We start from the raw sequence: 24,356 nt of genomic DNA, 5'->3' as shown, positions 1-24,356 counted from the left end.
GCTAGATTATAAATTTCTTGAGGGCAAGTTCCATGTCTTATTTTCCTTCTAGTCTTTGTGCTGCCTAACGCAGAGCTGTATCCACAGACTGATATGAAATGTGAAAGCTCTCTGCATGCAGATGATTAATCATCACTAACATTTTTCCAAAGACATAGTCTCTAGTGCCAAGAGCACATTTGTTTAAAATGTGCACTTAAATTTGAATGAATCTGCCTAAATGGTGCCATCTGTTCTTAGGCAGTTTCAGAAATGTTTTAATACGGTTTTACCTTTAAAAGGACAAATGTAGGGGCATGCCTGTGAGACATATAGACACCCTTAAATAAACACAGAGCAGACACCAGCACATTCGATCACACTTAAACAGCTACACATAAAGAATGTTTTCTGAGGTTTAAGAAAATTTTAGCTAAGAGGACACCAACTACTACTTCATGCAGGAAATATTTATGGGAAGTTACAAAATTGTAGGCATGGACTCCTACAGCATATTACTGCATTTTAATTACAGACTCCAGAAATACAACTTAATTTGATGTAAATCTCACATTCCTTTGAAATCGGTACACTCTTCCATTATTCGCTAATGGGCCACATTTTATTGTCACTGCAGTGGATCCATTTGGAAGCTGAAGACAGATGTCGGGGAGAGTCTCTGTGTTACTTATTTCTATCGATTGTCAATTTGACTTTTGTTCCAGTACTGTAGGATTTATTGTTGGGCGAATATAACAGTGACGTGAAACCCATGTTTAAGTTCTGCAAATAACTTCCAGTCACTTTCGAAACACCTCAACTTAGGTTCTAAATTTGAGTTTGCGGTTTTACAGGCACAGTTATTTGCTGGTCCACTTCAGCATGCAAAATCACACACTGGCCAGATCTGAGTATGGTTATTGTGGCAACGAGTAATGGGTCACATTTTCAGCCTATTTAACTCACTAGCTACATCATCATCACCAACACAATGCCAAGATTTTGACATCTGTGTATTTTGGTAGTTGGTGTAAATCAACAATGGTAGATATCAAGAACTCAGATTTACAGAAGGAATTTCGGGTTAAAATAGCATCCGAGTGTGTTACCCTCTCTGAATACGTGTGCATCCATATGGAAATTCTTTTATTAAATCCCATTTTGCAGGGGTGGGGAGCTGCACACACTTACTCACATGAACAGTCATTTGGAATACTGTTAGGTAAATTTTATTTTTAGGTATCAAAATTTGCTTCTGATAATTACAAAAAATTTTTTTAATGTTTATTTTTGAGAGAGAGAGAGAGAGAGAGAGAGAGAGCAAGCAGAGGAGGAGCAGAGAGAGAGGGAGACACAGAATCCGAAGCAGGCTCCAGGCTCGGAGCTGTCAGTACAGAGCCCGATGCGGGGCTCAAACTCAGGGACCATGAAATCATGGCCTGAGCCAAAGTTGGATGCTTGACTGACTGAGCCACCCAAGAGGCCGCTTCTGCTAATTTTAAATAAATAGGGTATTACAGATACAACTGAAGTCCTCTTGTGGCCTTTTTGCTTTGTATCCCTCACAGAGGCAACCATTAGCATTAATTTGCTGTGTTCTTCCAGTCCGTATTTTTATACTTTAATGACCTAAGTTCTAGAGCCATGAATGAAATTTTTAGGTGATACTTCTTTTTGAGCACCTGAGTTCTGTCATAGATATCATTTTGATCATCGAAGTTTACATCATTCTTTAACATGCTATTTCTCATCAGCAGTTCAGAAACCCATCTGTCAATCTATCCAAAAGGTGCTTCATTTTGACTTCCCTGTGGTTTGAATTATCCAAGTTCATTCATCTCTACTACCACAGATTTTCATTTAGGTTGTACATCTTGTGCCAATTTCTTGCTATACCCAAGCAAGAATGCCCATATGTGTGCATACCAATCACCCCTTTTCACTCTCCCCCAGTGAGACTTGTTCCAGACTTCTCTCCAGGAATACACCTCGGAGTCTGTTGCTGGGTTGTGGGTTATATGCATCTGCAACCTTACCACATATTGTCAAATTGTTCTCATAAAGAGGTTCTTACTTTATATTCCTCCCAGCGGTATATAAATGTTCTTGTTTCCTTGTATCTTTACAAATCTTGTTTTGTTAGACTCCACTTTCTAAAAGTTTCCAGTCTGATAGAGGTGAGTGAAATACTTTATCATTATGGCTCTAATTGTTTGTCCTAGCTATTTGTGAGTTGGAGCATTTTTTTTCAAATACTAATTAACCATTTTTAGGTTTCCTCTCTATGGGTTGCCTGTTCATATCCTTTGCTCATTTTTTTTTCAGAGTTGCCTTTTTCTTATCGATGTGTGGAGGTTCTTTATTTCAAGCATTAATCTTTTGTTAGCTATATGGATTGCAAACATCAACTCCCAGCCTTCCAACTCTGTGGTAGATTTTATCACCCAGAAGTTCTTTAATTTTGGATAATTTGGTCAAATACTTTCAGTTAATTCATTTTTGTGTTTAATATCTTATCATAAAAGATCCATGACTGCCTTGAATTGGTCCTGATATGCTTCCATATTTTCTTATATGAATGTTAAACTTGTGTTATTTTACACCTAAGTCTTTAATACATTTTGGAATTTATTTGTGTATCAAGTGTGAGAAGCAACCTAAATTTATTTATTTTTTTCAAGATGGATAGCCAGTTATTCCAGCACCATTTGTTAATTAGTCTGTTCTTTCTCCACTATGGTGTGAGGTCACTTCTGTCCAATCCAGAGTTTCAAAATGAGCCCAGCATGTTTCCCTGATCTCATTATCTGTTCCTGCAGCAATACCACACTGTTTTAATTACTATGACATTATGATATACCTTGATGTATAGCAGGACATGCTCCCCTCTCTTGTGCTTCTTTCACAGAATTGTTTCTGTTATTTTTTTATATTTGCTCCGTCTGTTTTTTAGAATTAATTTGCCCTGTTCCACAAACATAACATGTGGTATTTTTATTTCAATTGCATTGGTTATGTACGTTAATATAGAGAAAGGGGCGCCTGGGTGGCGCAGTCGGTTAAGCATCCGACTTCAGCCAGGTCACGATCTCGCGGTCCGTGAGTTCGAGCCCCGCGTCAGGCTCTAGGCTGATGGCTTGGAGCCTGGAGACTGTTTCCGATTCTGTGTCTCCCTCTCCCTCTGCCCCTCCCCCGTTCATGCTCTGTCTCTCTTTGTCCCCCAAAAAATAAATAAACGTTAATATAGAGAAATTAATATACAGATTCATTTTTAGTTTTCCCATCTATGACATGGTACATTAATATCTAGGATACCTTTTATTTAGGTTTTCTTTTTGTATCTTTTAATATTATTTTATCATTTTCCCTACAAATCACACTTTTTTATAAGATTAATCCCCCATTATTTCATTGTCTTTGTTACCATTATAAGTAATATTATACTTCCTGATTAATTATTGCTGGTTATTAGAACTTCTCTAATTTGGCATGTTGATCTTTCATCCAGCAACCCTGCTAAACTTCTTAGTTTTTAACTTAGTTTTAACAGTTTTTAACTAAGTTTTTAACTTAGTTTTTAACAGTTTTTATAGATGTTCCTGCATTTTCTTTGTAGACTACCATATTTTCTGCAGATAATGATGTTTTCATCTCTTCTTTTCCTGTCACGATGACTTGACATTGGCTGGGACCCCCTGTTCACTGTTGGGTAGTAGCAGTGATACTGGGCATCCTTGTCTGTTGGTTGTGTTTATTACAAGTGTGTAATGAATTCTCCCAGTGCACCCATTCTCACCTTTTTTCTCATGATGTTCACATTGAGCATCTGCAATATGGCTAGCCAAGATTAAGGTGGGAACTGTGGTCATGTAATGAAATTAAGTTATCATATTAGTAAGTAGACCCAAGCTTTACCTTATTCAAACTCTTTCCTCACTTTCTGAATCAACCCATCCACATCTGTTATCAGTCTTTCCAGAGACAATACATTAAATATAACTGACTTTAAGAGGTCTCAGCTACAAATGTTTTTGTTGCATTGGACAGCACTGGCTTCATTGGAAGTGTCATACCATCAGAAACATAAATTTAAATTTTTTGAGATTCTGTGAAAATGCTCATTGTTCACATTGATTTTGTTTTGCAATTCCTTTTTTGTAGACTCCAATGAACCAAGCTTCAACTCGTTCCCACTGCATTTTCTCTATTCACTTATCAAGCAAGGAACCAGGATCTGCGACCGTCCGCCATGCCAAACTTCACTTGGTTGACCTGGCTGGTTCAGAGCGAGTTGCAAAGACTGGAGTGGGAGGCCAACTTCTAACAGAGGCCAAGTACATCAACTTGTCACTTCATTACTTAGAACAGGTAAAATGGGCACAACAGGATTAACTATATCTACCATTTGCCGACATGCTTTACTAGGCACTCTGCTAACATTTTTGTTTTTTGTTTTCCTCTTTTATTGTGGTAAAATATACATAACATAAACTTCATAATTTTAATCATTTTAAGTATTCAGTTCTGTGTCGTTATGTACATTCACAGTGTTGTGCATCCATCACCGCCATCCATTTCCAGAACTTTTTTCATGACCCCAAACAGAAACTCTGTACTTATTAAGTAGTAATTCTCCATTTCCTTATGCTTTCAGTATCTGGTAACCTCTGTTCTACTCCCTGTCTCTATGAACTTGCCTATTCTAGATACTCATATAAGTGGAATGTACAATATTTGTCCTTTTCTGCCTGGTTTATTTCCCTTAGCATAATGTTTTCAAAGTCCCTCATATGCTGTAGCATGTACTTGAATTCTGTTCTTGTTCAAAGCTGAGAAATGTTTCATTATATGTACATGCCATGTCTTGTTTATCTGTTCATCCATCGACGGATGCTTCAGTTGTTGCTACCTTTTGGCTATTGTGAATAATGCTGCTGTGAACATTGGGGTAGCATTTTGTATATACCATTTCATTTAAACCTTACAACAGCCCTACAATGTAAGGTATTAGTTATTTCATCTTGTAGATTTTAAAACTCAGATCTTCCTGAGGCCTTCCCTAGGTTACCAGCTAGCAGTAAGATGAGGAGTTGAATCTTGAATTGCCTGGCTACAAGGCCCATATGTTTTCTTACTATACCTTATTGTTTTTACTGTAAAGTTTGTAATGGGTGTGAAAATAGGTTATAAATGGCCTCCTGTGGCCTATCTTTTCAGGCTTGTGGCTTAGTTATAGGAACATAATTTAGAGATGACCGATATCTTTTTTGGCTTCTGGTGACTTGAGTTCGTGATTGTGATCCTGCAATGGTTCTCTTTGCTTTACCTGTCCTCCCGACCCCTATCCCAAGTTTACTACGATCTACCCCAGTGTGTGCTCTGTTTTTTATTTCTGATTTTGACTCCAGGTGATAAGAGAGCTCATCTGAATTTAGCCAAATAAATTTTCCAGAAAAAATCCTCACCCCTTAAAATGAGCATATTGAATTGGATGATTTCTCAAGTTTCTTTCAGCTCTGTGAGTGAAGTGCTGTGAGTTGAATGTTAAAGATGGCAACTACTTCCAAATTCTCAGAAAAAAAAAAAAAAAAAAAAAAAAAGAGGAGCATGATTAAAACCTGGAGTAGAGAAGTGCAGACTATATTGGCAAGGCAGAAGGACTTGCTAATGAGTGTTGGAGGCTAAAAGATTTGAAAAAACAAACAAACACCCCCTCCCCCCTTTTTGAGACTGATATTGTCCTGATGGTAAATGCTTTCTAATGGTCAAGTTGGCTGAAAAAGCAGATTGAGAGAAACCTAAGGGAGTTGTATCTGAACAAGGTACATGCAGTTAGGCTCTAACCAAATAAACCCCCGTAATGCAGCACCCAGAGATTAATGACCTGCCCGGTGTTCAGATCATTTTAGTGTTTCTGACAAGATTCAGGCTTCCCTAGCTCTTCCTTACTCAAATATTACACACTACTTTTACTTTAACAGAGCATTGACTTAATAGGACACTTACAAAACATTGATATAAAAGCATAATGGACTATATTCAAAGTGCTTTATTTCAAAGAAATATACCTAGTTGTTTCAGTTGGTAGCACTGTTGGCTTTAATTCCCATTATGCCCATCTGTTCATACAAATTATATTCATTAGTTGAATCAGAATTTCCACCAATTGTTACCACTCAACGAAAACATTCTGCCCCTAATCCTCTCTTCATTTTAGCACAACCTCTGTAAGCTGCTACTTGTCATTAGAACTATTTCTCTCCCCACATCTCTCCTCTTCAGAATTCTTATAACATCAGCCTCATGTGAGTGGTCTTGGTGGCTCTGTGCATTTGGTTTCCTGTATAACGAATTTATGTACTTAAACATTTACAAGGAGCAAGAGCATGCTGAGGACTGTGCCAGGCACTGGAGCATAGTGCCAAGCAAAGTAGAAATGGTCTTTGCCCCAGAGGTCTCATGGGCTGGTGCAGGGAGATGTGCGTGGAATAAATAGTCATTGAATACTTGGTTTTACTCCAGGTGAGTTGTGCAGAAAAAGGCCAAGGGGTGAGGAAAGCTTGTAATGGGGGATCGGACTTCAACTGAGAAAGGTGGAGGGAATGAAAGTTCTTTCAGGGCTGATATTAAGCAAAGATTCAAAGAATGGGTAGGAGGGAACCAGGCAGGGCTGGGGTTAGTGTATGTCAGGCAGTGGGAACTTGGAGTCCGATAGCCCTTTGCTCCAGTACAGGGGCTCGATTGACCCAGAGCTACAGTGACATTCACATGTCGTTGACCTTTGGCTTTCAGAATGTAAATAATCTGTTTCATATTCACCCAATGCGTCACTCCAGCTGTTAACTGCTTACACTGATCCACAAGTGTCTTCGTGGAGGTTATAGCATAAGACAAGGGAGAGAGAAAAAGGGGAAGGTTAGCCCGAGAGTGAAGAGGGACACAAATGTAGGAAACTGGAGTATGTGGACATAGATGTGTGAAGTTGAATAAATCTAGGAGTTGCGGCTAGAGAAGAATAGGTGGGTAGTAGAGAAATTTTGGAATTTCACACAGAAAGAGATGAGAGAGATCCAAGGAGTACAGGGGAATAGGAATAATAAAAAGAGGCAGGCAGATACCATTAATGAAATAACAGGACTTTTGTACACAGGTTTTCTTTATGTTGGACTTGATTATGGGGCTAACGAGACTGGACGTGTAACACAATTTAGTTTAACTCACTTCATTCATTCATTCACCCATTCATTCAACAAATTATGATTAAGTGTCCGTGAAGTGCTACAAGTTATGTTAGGCAATGGGGATAAATGCATGGGTGAGAAGATAGTCTATGCTATCGTGTTATCCAGTGAAGGAGCAAAGCAAATAAACAGATCCTTACAGGGTGCCTGGATGGCTCAGTCGGTTGAGTGTCTGACTCTTAATTTTGGCTTAGGTCATGATCCCAGGGTTGTAGGATAAAGCCCTACAGTTGGCCTCTGCGCTGGTTCCACAGTGGAACCTGCTTGAGATTCTCTCTTTCTCTTTCTGTCTCTCTCTCTCTCTCTCTCTCTCTCTCTCTCCCTCTCTCCCTGTGCCCCTCCCCCACTCACGTGTGCGCACTCTCATTCTTTCAAAAAAAAAAAATCCTTACATATAGTCATATAAATGCTCTATTAGAAATTCAGGTAAATGTTTGTAATTAATTACATCTTCTCCATCTTATTTTATATATATCTATATCTATATATATGGAGATGTCCTCGGACAATTCGGTAACCTCTCTTACATTTATTATCCCACACTACTTATAGAAATTCCATGAAGAACCGTCACTGCCCTTCTGGCCACAATTATGGACCTTACACCTGCTCGCAGGGCACAACCTTTCCGAGTTGAATGCACCTTATTGTGCTCATAAGTAAATAAATTTCTGTTTGTCAGAACATTGTTGGTTTTGGACATTTCCTTGTGTATGCAGTCCTCTTTCCAAAAAGTCTCCTCGAAAACATTTTAAGCCACAATAACAGGGTACATCTTGGCCCTAGAAATTAAGTCTGTGGAAGAGAAGGAAGGGGATATACGTATTTGTTCTAACCATAAGCCTCACCAAGTGCCCCTGGTGTGACCCTCGGTCTCTATCAGCCCCAACATCAAGTGAGAAACCACTGGGAACAGAGTGTTTGCTCTCTGCCTCTACAGAAATCAGAATCAGGGTCACCTTCAGGCAGTTACCCCCCATAAGTGGGACTTCCCCAGAGTTTTCGTTTCCATTTGGCTTCCACTAAATGTGTGTGTTCAGGAGGAAAACTAATGGTGCCAGTGCCAGTTGTAACCGCTCCAAATCATTGTCAGTTTTCAGAGGCTAATTTTCCATGTGCTTCTGAGCTCTTTAAAGGAAAATCTCTTTAACTCATTAAATAGCAATCTGAGTTATTGATTTTAGGCATAGTTTCAAGATAGTTGGAGATACTGTTAAATATAATGTGAGTTTCCACTCTTTGTTGCTTAAAGAATGCCTTCAGGAACATATTTCTGTATTTGTACATGAAATCCCAATGGAAGTAGACACTAAAAAAAAAAAAAAAAAAAAGAATCCAGGTTGTATACCACCTCCTTACCCTGTGCCATGTGGATCATTTGGTTACTGCTGAATTCAGAGAGCCCAAAGCTGCCCCACAAAGAATAATCTACCTTTGCCTCTCTCCCAAATACCAGCCATTTCTGGGTCATTCTGAAGATCTGTATCTGCTCCAAGGGGTCTGGGCTTGTTATGGTATCCCCAAACTCCTTTAGGGCTGAGAAGATCCCACTTGGAGAGAAATGGTCCAGAACTGGATTTATATGGCTGTAGCAAGTGTCCAAAGGGATCATAAAGAACATAGCCTGGACACCCCTGCAAACACGGGGTACTTTTTGTTTTACTGTTCCAGAAACTATCTCTATGCATCTTTAAAACATTTTTGTGAGATAGGCAGGCATTCTAATCCCACTTTTATAAGTGAGGAAATAGAGACTAATAAAGGTAAGAGATTCGCCTAAAATCACACAAGTGTGCAGCTGGTTTCTACCTCTGTGTCCTGGGTTCTTTCTTTTATTATGCACTGCTTTCATTTCCCCCATTTTTAAAGACCATGCTTTCCAATCCGTAATCCCATTTTGAATTTTAATTATTCTCTTGAACAATTTTAGAGCCCTTTCTGGAAAGGACATTGGGATTGCCTCTATAACACTCATTGCAGGAGTAGCATCCAGGGGCCCATCCCAGCTCTAGGAGTAGACCTTGACTAGTGTAGGCTAGGTGGGACCTTGGCTAGAGTGATTGGTTCAGGGATGGGCCCGTGACCCATGTTTGTCCCTAGGAAAGCTCAGAATGTATGTTTAATAATTAGAGAACTTTATCACATCAGTTATAAATAAGAACATTGGTCAGCCATCTGGTGGCCGTGAAGAGAGGCAGACTTCTATAACATAGAAGGTAGAGCAGATACTGTTGAAAACTAAGTCCTCGGTGGTAGCACTGCCCTTTCCTTAAAACTTTCCTATTGCACATGGGCCAATACATCTCCCTTAGGATTAAATCCAGTTTGTACATTTTCTGTCATTGCAACCAAAAGCAAATTAAAAACTCCATTTACCTGAATACCAACAGGAAATTTAAAAAGCGTATTCTCTTTCATATCATCTAAGTTTCATCAAGCTGTTGAATAGAAGAAATATTATTTCCTGAAACAGGAAAAAAATAGTGACACTTGTTTTATGAAAGAATTTCAAAGTACTTCCAATACTGTTAGATACTTAATTATGATTCATAATTAATAATGCCACCCTCTCCACACATCCATCCCACCAACCCCTCCCTGTTTGGTCTGGTGTTTGATATTTGGGCCTGCCTTGCTTGTTATAGATATTTCATTTGTCCTCTTGGCTCTGAGGCTTTGGAGTTCTGCTCAGTGTCCCCTGCTGCCTACCGTCTTGCCACTCAGATTTGGGTCTGCCATGTTCCCCACTTCCTTTCCAATTATATCAAAACTCAGTTCTGCCAAATCTCGTTGCATACTATTGACCCTCGCACGGTCTTCCTAGGTGAAGCTAATTAGTCTACTCATTTATTTGTTCATTTATTTCACGTAAATGCGTCAAGTGCATGTTGTATTAGTCAGATTTCTTAGTTGTGAACTGGAAAACCCACTGTAGCTAATTTAAGCAGTGTAGACTTTATTAAACATAAAGAGTCTCAAGAAGAGTTGAGAGCTGGACTTGGATACTATCCAGCTAGGAGCAGAGCAAACAGGAGACACATCCAACCACGCCACTGAACTGCTCTGCAAAACATTACCATTACCCCAGTTGGCACTCAGGGCATTAAGTCCTGGATTCCAGAAAGTTCCTGCAGCTGCCTCAAAGAAACCAGATGCCTTTGCCACCACATTGTCCTACAAATCTGATCTTCCTCCTGTGGCCACCACCTCTCATGACTCACCTCCCAGTTCCACACTAGGGTGTCCTTTTGATGGAGCTAGGTCTCTTGTGGAAAGTTGAGTCGTAAGAGAGACTAGGTCCTTTTTTTTTTTTTTTTCCAAGTTTATTTATTTATCTTCAGAGAAATAGAGACAGCATGCATGGGGAAGGGGCAGAGTGAGAGAGGGAGAGAGAATCCCAAGCAGACTCTGTGCTGCCAGTGCAGAGCCTGATGTAGGGCTTGAATCCATAAAACCATGAGATCATGACCTGAGCAGAAACCAAGAGCTGGACTCTTTAACCAAGTGCGTTATCCAGGTGCCCCAGGCTGCTCACTTCTAATGGAAGGTGTGTGGCCATCAGCTCAGACTAAAGGCAGGGAGAGGAGGCCATGTGGAGGTTTGAAACAAAAGGATAAGATGTGAAGGCCTCATTTCTGAGAGTGGAGAAGTAATTATTGAGAGGAATATCACAGGATACCTGGTTTGCAGTAAAATGTGTGGTCAGCAAAATAAAGCGAGATCCAGTGGTCGTTTGTGTTTTTGCTCCAAACAGCCCTCAAAAACAATCTTGTTTTGTAAACCAAGGGAGTAGAAGAGGTTCTGTTGGTGGGAATTACACACCTGAGAGCGGGGAGGATCAGAACAGTGACAGGTGTTGGCAGAAGTATTTTCGAGAGTCAGGGCCTGGTGATGCCCTTCAAGTCACATCTGTGCGTGACCTATTCCTGATGCTTGGGATGGGCATCTAGCACTGGGTTCGTCTTTCCAGGAAAACCCCGAACCCCTGGTGGCTTCCTTTGGGAACCCCCCCAGCAGCCTTTCATCCAGCTAGTTCCTTCTCATTAAGTACCTAACACACTTGCGAAAAGTAAGATGAACGAGACTCAGAACCAACATAAACTTCCCCCATCATTTACAATGGTAGCAAACACATATAGAGCACTTCTCATGAGCGGGGTACTTCTTAAAGCAGTTTGTACATTTTAACTCTAAATCATGCCAGCTTCCTATGAGGGAGATACTATCTTTTGTTTTATAGTTGAGGAGATTGAGGCAGAGATGTTGAGCAACCTGTCCTAGTAAGGCTAGGATGTCAGACCTGAACAATGTGGCACCCGATTCTCAGGTCTCTACCACTAACCCCTGCCGTCTCATAGTTCTTATATACTGTTCTGCCTCTTCTACCTTGAAGATGGGTCATATCAATCGATTTTGGTAGGATTTAAAAAATCTGGCATGATCTACTCTTGAGGTTTTTTTAAAAAAAAAATTTAGTTTTTTTTTTTTTTTTTTTCCACGTTTATTTATTTTTGGGACAGAGAGAGACAGAGCATGAACCGGGGAGGGGCAGAGAGAGAGGGAGACACAGAATTGGAAACAGGCTCCAGGCTCTGAGCCATCAGCCCAGAGCCCGACGCGGGGCTCGAACTCACGGACCGTGAGATCGTGACCTGGCTGAAGTCGGACGCTTAACCGACTGCGCCACCCAGGCGCCCCAAAAATATTTAGTTTTTGAGAAAGAGTGAGAGAGCACGAGCAGGAGAGGGGCAGAGAGATAGGGAAAGAGAGAATCCCAAACAACCTTTGCACTATCAGCGTGCAGAGTCTGACACTGGGCTTGATCTCATGGAACCGTGAGATCTTGACCTGAGCTGGAATCAAGAGTCAGACGCTTAACCAACTGAGCCACCCAGGTGCCCCTACTCTTGAGTTTTTATATAAATTTTCCAATGGCTGAAAACAGGATAATAACATACCCTGTTCTGTACCAAGTTATATCATCTGTCCAAAAATTACAGCATTCACGGTGGTATGTTTTTGCTAAGTTTACTTCCCTCTGCTTCCACCATTATTATACCAAATATTGTAAAGATATTTATTCTGAGCCCAAGTTTTAGATGTCATCCTGCATTGTTGTGATTTCTGTTTGTATTTTCACTGTAGTTGCGGCTTAGTTGACTGTCAAATGTGCATTTTCTGCTAACCTAATGCCATTATTTTTCTACTGTGCCACAGGTGATCATTGCTCTTTCAGAAAAACACCGTTCCCACATTCCCTACAGGAACTCCATGATGACCAGTGTCCTAAGAGACAGTCTGGGAGGGAACTGCATGACGACCATGATTGCAACACTCTCTTTAGAGAAAAGGAATATCGACGTATGTTGGTTCCTTCTGGGGATCTCAGTCTGAGTTTCTGTTGCTAGTTTATGAGATGGAGTTGAAGGTCCTGGGTGGGTTTCCATCTTTTCAGCTGCTTTCAGACGCAAATACCCTGCAGAGTTCACAGCTTTGGTTTGTTTGCCGGCATTTTAATCATCCCCTTTGAGAATGGACTTCACACAGGGCAGGATGGTGGGAAGAAGGCTCATACACGGGTTTCAGGAAGCCCGCTGGTGGGTTAGTAATGTTGGCTGGAAGACACGAGAGAAGAGACTCATTAGCTTCTGTTCCATTTTACTCCTGAATACTGAGATACCTTGGAAACACCTCCAAGAGGTGTCCCTGGACGTGTCGCTGAGCACATTGCACAGGCCGTTTTGTCAGGGGCTGGCTTCTGACTGGCTTTCCTGGGTTGCTTTAGAGTCAGCTTGGTGTTTTACGCATTTCAGTTGAATGCCCGGGGTCTAGACTTTTCTCTCAAAAAGGAAAGCAGGAAGTGGCAGGGTGTCTTTCAAAACAAGGCCAAGCCCTGAGTGCATTCTAAGATGCCTTGAAAAGCCTCTCTTTTTGGTCTGTTACAAATGTTTATTTTATAGTCTTTCATGTTTGTGAATTATAATAGTACCTGCTATGATTATGATTTGTATATGTAGTTTTCTGGTTGAATAGATCAATAGTTGAAAAAAACATACCAGTCGCCACTCAGGACCTCACGATCTCCCACATTGATCATGTTATTAAGCCAAAATAAAATTTTTATTAAAGTTTTTATTAAAATAATGTTCTAAAGCAAAGCTTCCTAATTTGGAAGACTGATTCCTCATTGTGTTTTATACACATCACTCTTTAGGTGTGCGTCTTTCTTCTGTGAACAAAAATTAAGTTTTATCTCTCAAAGTCATAACATTTTAAGGAGTTATTTTGCTTCCTTAGGAGTCTATATCTACCTGCAGATTTGCACAACGAGTGGCTCTCATAAAGAATGAAGCTGTTCTCAATGAAGAAATCGATCCCAGATTGGTAAGCCACTTTTAACTTACTATGTTAAAAAAAAAGAAAAAAGTATATCATAGATGAGCAAAACTAGAGGAGCACGTCCTCTGTTCCAGGCAGTGTTCTAAGTGTTGGAACTGTATTAATTTATTTAATTCTGATGACAACCTTACAAGTACATGTTAACTCCATCCCCACTTGACGGATGACAAAACTGAGGCACAGAAATGGTAAATAACTTGTGTAGAGTCACAGCGCCATAAGCGGCGGAGCCAGGATTCAGGTGCAGATGGTCTGACTCAAGGGCCTGCCACCTGCAGTCCCATCAGTCTGCTCCCAAGATGTGCAGTGAGTCCCGAGGATGTGTATGATGCAGTCACATCCACTTATATTTACATGCAGCTGGTGGCCTTTCAGAAAACATCAGTTTAACTTTCTAGAGATGATAATAATAGGCCATCTTTTATAAAAGCTAACAGAGAAGAAGTTCTAATGGTTATTAAGTAGAACCATATTTTGCATAACTGTCCTGTTATTTAGAGATTTAAAAAAAAAAATTCATCATGGGTCTGGTCCGTGGAAAAATAGCCAAGCTTCTAGTTTTATAGCAATGAGTCCTGCTTTATCAAAGTGCTTTTTTAAAGCAAAAATATTTGCAAGTTACATGACTCAGATCCTCATTTTAAATGCAGATGTTTTCTCTTTATTTTGTTAGTCTTCTCTGAACGAAATACAACATGGAATCAACTTATGCCAACATTGAAGATGTTGAAATAGAATATTTCAGTTTTGTACATTCCCAAATTAAGATTATATTACTTTTCAAATCACTCAGCTCTTAAAATTTTCTCTAGAACAGAAGCTGGCATAAGCTTAGCAGGATGCGTTATAAAAAGATGGTGAAATCTTACCAATAGCGCCTCATTTACAAATTTCTCAAATTCTAAAAAAAAAAAAAAAAAGCCCTTCTCAAATTCACTGTTACCCATATTAATTATTTCCTTTGGATTGTGCGCCCTGTCTCCCCTGAAGTCATTGCATTAAAGTGTAGAGGTAAAGAGGTAACAGGAATAATGAGGTTATTTGTTTTACTCTCCTCCCCTCAGGAACTTAAGCTGCCCTGATGGAAATCTCCTCTGGAGAAACCAAATGGGTGAGGTAGGGTCTCTTTCTAGCACAGGCCCTGGTGAAACAACAGCATAACACAAGACCCCCCCTCCCCCCGCTGAAAGAAGGAGTCAGAATTGAAAGGCATGAGTCAAGTGAAATGGAACTTGTAAGATGAATTCTGCTACCATCCCTCCTTCTCCAGCAAGCAGCCCGGTAGCATCACTGAGCAGCGTGAGAAAGACAGGAATGAGCTATTAGCCCAAAGACAAAAATTAGTGCATAATTGAAGGAAAATAAAACACATTAGACACTAGAGGGTCTTTTTCTTTAAGTTTTTAAAAAACAGAGAGACTTTTCTTTGAAGGAACTTGAAGAATGTGAAAAAAAAGATGAACATTATCATGTGTTTGATGTAGGGCTTGTGAGAAGCTTAACGAAAAGAGAAACCCGAATCAAAGCTGATAGCTGATAATTGAACAAATGTTGAGGTCTTCCTGATGCAGAATTAATCTGGTAATTGACAAGTATTATCTCCTGGCCTCTTTAATGGCTTCTAGAACTGACATTACTGTTCATTACTTTATGTGCAGAGCTTTTCTGAAGCATAAGTGACAATTACAAATTTGTCCTCAAAACCACCTAAAACACAACTTGGATGGGATTTCCAATATCTTACTGTCAAAATCCAATGGCACACAGGAAGCCAGCCCTCTGAGAGCAGGATCATCAAGGATTTGACTTGCTTTCTTTACAAGTATTAATACCTCAGGGAGACAATATGATAAAAGAATTATAAGCAGGCCAGAGTCTGTGGTGACTGGGCATGGCCCCAAATCTTCTAAGGAAGGCTCTCATTCCAAAGTTTCTACACTAATTTGATGCGAGATGTGACTGTACTAATCTCAAAATCATGAAAAGTTGGCTTAGTTTTGAGATTTCTGTTCAGTAACAGAAGATAATTTGGTTGTTAGATTTGACTTTGAAAGCCTTAGCAGATGTAGAAAATATGGCATCAATATTAATTTAGTGGAGCAGGAGGTAGGGGGAGGGGAGGTTCGAATACAAATGAATGACTCACATAGTTCCTGTCTAAGGATTTTCACTCTGCAGAGCTTGATGATTCCAAGCATGTTTTTGAAAAGGAGCAAACAACCAAAACCCACTCAATCCTGTGCATTTAAATGAAATTCCAGGAGCACTGATGTATTCAAAATACACAGTCACCATGTTCTTTGGAACATCAGGTCTAGTTGATGTGGCAGAGATAATCTGAAACCCACCTATATAAAATTCGACAGGCACGTTTGACATATATGTCTGAAGTTGAATGAAGTAAATAAGGGGATTCTCCAGGGCCCAGAAACAAAGTTGAGGCTGCAGTTGTCCTGGAGTAGAAGAAGTGAAGGGGATTGTAAGAAAAGCATCAGAGTTGAAGCCCTGGAACCTTGGAAGACAGATGATGAACCCGTGACACCCTGTCTGCTTCCCAACATAAAACGAGTGAAAAGGTGAACCAGAAAGGGGAAAAAAAATCTGTCCACTGACATAGGGAGATGCTAGTGAAGCTTGTCTGCCTTAGCCTGAACTTTAGGTGGAGCAAAATATGGTTTCTCTGAAAATTTGAAATCCTAATGCTCTGCTACACATGGGTTTGAAGTTCAAATTTACAAACTCCTTTGGTCTGGTAGACCCCAAGCCAAGAAGTCAGATAAATGAGTGAGAAAAATAAATCCAAAACAGTAGAAAGACAGAAATAAAAGTGTGGAAATGAGTGAAAACAAAACCCAAAGTGGAGATACAGTGGAGAAGAGCAACAAACCCCAGAAGTTGATTTTTAATCTAATAATAAAATGAACAAATCTCTGGAAAGATTAATGAAGAAAAGAATAAAGAAGGCAGAAATCGATACAATATTTGCAATGAAAAGAGGACTTACCTATAGGCACAGTAGATATCTTAAAATAATAATAAGAGTATTTTGAGTGACTTTATGGCTGTAAATTTGGAAACAAACAAACTAGACAATGTCCTACAAAAATATCGCACTGAAACTAATGCAAGAAGCATTAAAAAAGCATGAATAGATGTATGACTAATGACTAGATTCAATAATAACAAAGCTACCAAAAGGAGAGAAAGAAAAACAGAAAAAGAGAAAGAAGAAGGAGAGAAGTGATGGAGGAAGGGAGAAAAAAAGACAGGAAGGAAAGAAGGATGGACCAGACTCGATGTTTTTTTTAAGTTGGTCGAATATTGAAGGAAAGAGTATAAATTGAATTCAGCCTGCTAATTTTTGTTTTAGGGAATTTGCATTACGACCATATATTATTAATATGATATATGGTCTCATGAGCTAGTTGGGTTTATTTTGGGAATTTAAAGGTAATCTATCATTAGAAAACATGTTAATGTATAGTAAAAGAATAAGAGCCATGGGAAAAATAAACACCAAATTTCAGGTAATGGGAACAGGGAATTCATTTAGGGAAGGCTGTACAGAGACTTGGGCTTCAAAAGAGTAATGTTTTATTTCTTAAGCTAAGTAGTAGGTATATAGGTATTTACTTAAGCTAACTAGTGGATTTATAAGGTATACTTTATGTCTTTTTGTACATTGGAAGTAGTTCATACGGAAAAAAAAGTCACATGAATTAAGGTGACTTATCATATTCACAGTTTAAAAGAGAAAAATTATATTATCACATTACTAGATGCAGAAAAAGTATTTGATAACATTAAACATTCATCCATAGTTTGAAAAGACTCGTCAAACTATGAATGTCAGTGAACATCCTTCAAGTGATTAAGGGTATCAACCGAAAGCTAGAGCAAACATTTTAAAGGTGAAATGTTAGAAGGAATAAGATCAGAATATCGGAAGCATTATACTTGGAAGTCCTAGCGAGGACAGAGACATTAAAAAAATAATAATAATAGTTGATGAGGATTTGAAAAGAAGAAAACATCTGTCATTGCTTACAGATAATTTAATTGCTTATATAGACCATCTAAGAATATTTAATGATTAATAGAAACAAAACAATGTTCAGAAAATTATGTGGCACATAATTCATACATAAAAATTGTCTTCCTATAAATCAAAGCCAACAATTAGAATATGTAATATTATAAAAATTTCATTTACAGCAGCAACAAAAACTTGAAAATTCTAGGAAAAAAACTCTAATTAAACATATTTATAGAAAACGTGATACATCTTTATTAAAAGGAACCGGTGGAAGGCCATACTATATTCATGGATGAGAGGATTCAGCATGACTAATTTGATAAGTCTTACCAAATTACTCCTTTAATCGAATTTATTTCTGGCTAAAAATTGAGGAGGACCTTTGGGGAAATTTTATAAGCTGCATCTCAAACTTATACGAAAGTACAAATGACCAAGAATAGCCATGTCTGTTTTGGAAAGGAATAAAATGAAAGTGGCTTGTTCTATCTAGCTGCCAAAGTTTCCTAAGATATAATCATTAAAATAGCGTGGTATTGCCGCACATATAGTCAAGTACATAAATGTTTTTAACCAATGGCCCAGAAAAGGACACATTTATATGTAGAAATATGTTATGTAACAAAATTATAATAACAAATCTTGCATGGTTAGCTGCTGTATAAAAAATAAAATTAGATCCATATCTCATACTTTATCCAAAATAAAAGCCCAAATGTGAAAAGCAAAGCTTTAAAACTTTTATAAGAATATATATGAAAATATTCCTATGGTTTAAGGTAGAAAATAGATTTTGTTTACGAAGACACAAAACTACAACTCATAATGGAAGAAGTCGATAATGAAATCATACTGAAATTTAAAACTTTCACTTAACACAAAGAACACCACAAAATGGCATAGATTGGGAGAAATCATATACCTTACATAAAACTAATAATGGATTCATATATAAAGCAGCCGGCATAAGGCTTTCCATAAGGCTTTCCTTTTTCCATAAGGAAAAAAAAAAAAAACACAACTCAGTGGAAACAAACAAGAATATAAATAAGTGATTTACAGAAGACGAAACCAAACAGCCGATATACATATGCAGAGATGACCAACCTCCCTAGTAATCAGAAAATGCATATTTGAACTAAACAAGGTGCCATTTTACATCTTCCAGACCGGCAAAATTAAAGCGTCTGTCAGTACTCCATAAGCAGTGAAGTAAATGTGGGCAAACAGGAACTGTATATCATGGATGAAGAATCTAAGTTTATACAACTACTCTGAAGACCAACTTAGCAAGGCATACTGAAGGGGAGGGAGATGCACAGACTCTCCAACCATGCAGTTTTGTTTCTAAGTGCACACATCAGAGGCACTCACATATGTGCCCAAGGAGGTGTTCATAGTGTTGATAGCCACATTGTTTATAAAAGCAAAAGTAAAAATCCTAAATGTCCATCCGCAGGAGACAGAGATAAATTGTGACATAGTCCTTTACTGAAGCAGTATATGCCCATGAAAATTAATGAACTAGAGCTATATGTAGCAGTATAAATCTCAAAAAAAGAAGTTACCATTCCATGCAGTATGGTAACATTTACATAAGGTTTAAAGCATGGAAAACGATACCATCTATGACTTACAGTGCCATCCATAGGTATAGATGGAGGAAACATATGAAAACATGCAGGGAGATGCTCTCCACTATATATAGTACAGTGATCACCCCAGGAAGGACAGAAAAGGAATAGGAATTAGGAGCTCCGGTTACATAAGTAATGTTTTATTTGTTAAAATAAATTCTGGAACTATTTTGACAAAATGTTGAGATTTAACAAAGCTGGGTGGTAGGGCCAGGGGTGGCTTTCCGATCTTTCTCCGTATGTTTTTGTGTCCTTAAAATAATTCGTAATTTGCAAAGATGTATGTTCTCTGTCACCAAGTTCCCTTTAATGAGGAGGTGACGTTGATTCTCCCGCCTTGCCGTTTGTAGATGATTATACGCCTACAAAAAGAAATTCAGGAGCTGAAGGATGAACTGGCCATTGTCACTGGGGAGCAGAGGACAGAGGCGCTCACAGATGCAGAGCTCCTTGAGTAAGCCTGCAGACCTTTTTCTTTTTCTTTAACAGTGAAAGTTTGTGTTAACTTCTTTGTTGGCCCTAACGTTATGAATTCACCTCAAAGCACGAAGGTCTCCTGGGACAGTCTGAAATTGCATTTAGGCGCCAGTTAAGAGTGGCGGCTTTCCATGAAAAGCTGGATAAGGCTGGCAGTGTTTTTGCCGCCTCAGCTCTGAGGAAGTAAAGAACAGAGCATAGAAAGGATGGGAATATCCTTCTCATGCCAGCTGAAGAGAAGGGCTTGTGTAATAGTCGTGCAATTAAAAACATATACACCAACCCCTCATATGCTGTGGCTCTCAGATCTGAAAGGAATTCAAGAAATGTCCTTTGTATTAAAAAGCATCTTGTTGCAAGCACCAATTTATCCCATGCCAAGGTAGGCTCTCTCCTTTAATAAATAGATGGCCCATATATTATAGTTCAAATAGTAGAAATGGGAATGAAAGCAGGTATTCAGGGCTTTATACAGCATGGCATCTGTCAGTGGCACAGTGTGGCTCTCATTCTCTCTCTGATCATGAGCCACAGTGGTGGACTTTCTTGTTGTTTCTGTGCAACTTATAAAGCATCTGTGGAGTGATAATAGTGGGCTGGACTTAGAAGGCAGTGATATTCTCTATTTCCAAAGGAGAAATAGAGATACACAAGATTTTTCTAAGGGCTTACAATCATTTCATCTAACCCTCTCTCAACAGAGAAAATGGTAAGTAATAGAGTTGATGGAAATATTTTCTTTAAACTACTTCCTGGCTGTGCCTAAAGGTAGGTCTAAACATTGAGAAGCCTTAAGCAAGCTTTTTTTTTTTAGAGCTTATTTATTTATTTTTGAGAGAGAGGGAGAGCGTGCACGAGTAGGGGAGCAGCAGAGACAGAGGGACACAGGATCCCAAGCAGGCTCCTCGCCATCAGCGCAGAATTCAGTGTGGGGCTCACACTCAGGAACCGTGAGATCATGACCTGAGCTGAGATTAAGAGTTGTACACTTAACTGACTGGGCCACCCAAGTGTCCCAAAGAAGCTTTCTGCTATAATCAAAGTTTCACTCTTCTAGGATAGCATCTAGAACACTCTGTTTAATAGTAGGAGAGGCTCCTAAGGCTTTCCTTGTAAATTTGCTCTGTGGCATATATGCAATTAATGCCACAGTGATCTCTAATGATATCTTACCTGCTGAGAAAACCAAGCTGAGAATTCCCTCACTATGATGCTCCCTTCCCCTCAAAGAGAGGAATTACCAATTATTATCTTTGAAGATGCCTCTGCAGAATTTTGATCTTCAAGTCAGGGTTCAGCCAAGAAAAGAAAAACATTCTAGACCTCTCAACAGAAGGAATTTACCATGGGAAATTTGTTGCACGGGAGGTGGCATTGCAGGAAATACGCAGCACCCCAGACATCAGGAGCAGCAGGAGCCCCGACACCCTGGGATGGAAGGGATGATGGTAGAAGCTTATGTTACCAAAGTCTGAGTCTGGAGCTGACCAGCCAGAGCTAACCCACAGTGATGCTGCTCCATGTAAACTGGGCCACCAAAGAGCCCTGCACGTCCCACTGGCTGAACTTGCCCGGAAGCCAGAAACGTGCCCAGAATTTGCCCAGAAACCAGGCTATCCCTGTTGGGAGAGTCAGAGAATGTAGTTTCCTGCGATGCAGGGTAAAAGAGGGGAAAAGTAGAAATCGGATCCAAGAGCAAGAAGGCAAATGGCCAGTACGTGAAATAAGTACCAGAATTTTCGCTAAGTCCGGCACATCCCAAATGTTGTTCAGGAGGCTCAGTTTAAGGATGAGATTTTGCATGTGGTGGTTTTAAGAGGTCCGCTCCCTCCACTGCACCGAGTCTGAGGAATAGTAGAACTGAAACATCTGAATCTGTAGCCACACCCAAGAATAAGATGGAAACGTCTCAGGGGACTAGAGGCTTCAAGGAGTTCCAGGTAGATTGAAAGGTGGGGTTTAGATGGGTAAGAGGAAAGGGTAGACCAAGACTGGGCGCTGCACCGTAAAAGCTACAAGGCTCGACATGGTGGCGCCCTGGAGCGGGAGAGGGCTGGGAGAAGCCTGCGAGGATTTGGCAGAGCCCTGGTAGTGAGTGCAGTCTGTCTTGTGAACCCCTGCGCGCTCCTTCTTCTCTGCTCCACCCAGTGTTTAGGTCAGCGTTTAGGATGGAGAAATAGGGAAAGGCCCCAGGTAGCTGATGATATCCAGGACAAACTGGGGACCAGAGAAGCCCTGAAGGCTAGCCGCTGTCCTCGGCTCTGCCCAAGCCCTGTTCCCACTGAGAACAGTAAGGAGCATGGAGCATGAGCCCCCACAGCCGCTCGGCCCTCTTCCAGGACCACCTGCCCAGGGCTGAGAGTCTAGGAAAGATGAGTTCACAGTTGGGAACAACCAGAAACATGAGGACTGCCGACTTAGAGAAAGACCAGGACAAGGAGCCTTTACAGCTTGGAGGCTTCAGAACTAAATGTTATAAGAAGAGTGATTTAATATCTTTAGAGATGTACAAGACAGCATTATATCCACGAAACAACAGGACCTTTATTTTTATAAAACAGACTGAAGGAGATCTGAAAAATGAAGAAATGTAATTGTTGCCATTAAGAGCTTAATGGATGGCTCAGTGGCAGCATGAAAAAACAGAGGGGCAAATTAGTCAGCTAGGAAGATCAAGGCTAAGGAATTCTTCCAGAATAAAAGATGAAAGGAGAAAGGGAGAGACATTTAAAAGAAAGGAATCATAGAGATTAGCTCTAGATTTACTAATATCTAACAAATAGAAGTTTATAAAGGAGAAATAGAGATAAGGCAGAGGAGCCAATGGTTAAAGAAATATCTAAGGATTTCTTAGAACTAAAAAAAAAAAAAAAAAAAAAAAAAAAAAGACAGACTTCAGAATGAGAGGGTTACCATGTGCTAAGCTGTATAAGAATGTAAAAAATTTTAGAACCTCAAAATATAAAAGAATCCCAAAAATTATCAGAGAAGAAAAATATTATTAACAATCACGAATCTGATTTAGAGCAGACTTTTCATCAACCTGTCTGGAAACAGGAACCTATAGTACTGAAAAACAAAACAGAAGAAAACAAAATAGAAAACAGGACTTTGAATGGAGATTTCTGTATCTGGCCAAATTAGCATGCAAATGCACACGTGAAACAAAGGCATTTTTCAGACATAGAAACTTTGAGACAGACAGTTAACCACCCTAGTCCTTCTCTAGAAGAGACTACGACAAGGCTATATTTCACGAAAAGAAAAATGCTGTAAAGTGTGAGAAATAATAATGAACAGATATTATTTCTTTATGAAACTTATTACTGTATTAAATTTACATTATATCTTTTACCAACTTGCCACTTCCCACATACACAGATGTTTCTGGTTAAAAGTTATTGACAGAAGTCCAATTTGTCATTCGTAGGAGTTTCGGGGGGTCTACTGGAGGGAAATAAATTTGTGACAACCAATTTAAGATACCGATGGACTCTTAGAGTGTAGTTGGTGTCTTTTGAGCCACAGATAACAAGTGTATACATGTTAGTTGGAACAGATTCTATATGAGACAGTATGTAGGGTTGCCATTAGTTTTTCTGGGCACTTGGTTCATTCATTCATTCATTCATTCAACATGTAGTCTTCATCTAGTATTTACAAAACTCTACCCTAGGCCTTCAGAGAAGAACAAAAGATGAACGAAACCTACATTCAGCTCTCCAGGGGTTCACAACGTAGTGGCAATGACAGACATAAGCACAAGTAATCACAATGCAAAATGTAAGTGTTATGAGAAGATAAAAATAAAACATGAGATTGCAGAGATAGTAATGATTAATTATGAGCTCAGGAAACATGTAAAATTAGTTCCTGTGCCGGTAAGTAAACTTCAGCAGCTCCCAGTGAAATTATTTCTCTGCTGCCAAGTTAAGTATACTATATCGCACTACATCTTATTCGTGATTTCTGATCAGCACAGAGGGAGAACGAATGCAAAATGTCACACCCACCCTGCCAAAACAAAGCACAGGGTTTCCCAAAATCCAGTACCTTGGGTGCTTGTTCATACTGACAGTGAGGATTATTCAGATAATGTGGGGTTTTGTTATGGTTTTTGTTATTTTGTTGTTACGGTTATGTTTTGCCATAATTAGCTAGAGTGAATATTGGCACAACTTAAAATTCATCAGATTTAAGAGTTCTTTATTCTCTTAAAGTAAAAGAGAGAAATTAAAATGTGCCTCGACTCTGGCACTGCTGTGTAATATCATGAGTCTGTGCTTTGTCTCCGGGGGCCCCTGGACATTTATTCAGGACTGTGAGTCAGATTCAGTCTCTCATTGTGCCAGGGCTCCCTGGATGGTCAAGGGGTGGGGGGTGGGGGGAGATAGTGGTGTTGGAGACAGGAAGAGTCCCATAGCTTGGCAGGACAGAATGGCAGAAATGCAGTGGCTTTGGCCTATTTCTCTGTCTTGCTGATTCCTGACTTTATGCTGACTGGAATGGCATAAGGACATTCCTATCAGGGATTTTGTGAAGGATGTCAGAAAGCAGATATTTAATAGATAATGTATTCTGTATTCA

General features: G+C 39.5%; 1 protein-coding gene across 1 annotated transcript in view; it reads left to right on the top strand.

The window, feature by feature from the left end:
- The window catches only part of KIF6 (kinesin family member 6), a 394,043-nt gene that overhangs the window by 128,425 nt on the left and 241,262 nt on the right, over positions 1–24,356 (top strand). Inside the window, 4 exon segments of the mRNA XM_030315426.1 lie at positions 4,141–4,347; positions 12,438–12,581; positions 13,518–13,604; positions 19,643–19,746. Coding sequence (XP_030171286.1) covers positions 4,141–4,347; positions 12,438–12,581; positions 13,518–13,604; positions 19,643–19,746 — 542 coding nt within the window.

Source organism: Lynx canadensis, chromosome B2 (assembly GCF_007474595.2).
Source record: "Lynx canadensis isolate LIC74 chromosome B2, mLynCan4.pri.v2, whole genome shotgun sequence".
Lineage (NCBI taxonomy): Eukaryota > Metazoa > Chordata > Mammalia > Carnivora > Felidae > Lynx > Lynx canadensis.
Note: the sequence above shows the minus strand (reverse complement) of the source record. Positions and strands in the feature narration are given on the sequence as shown.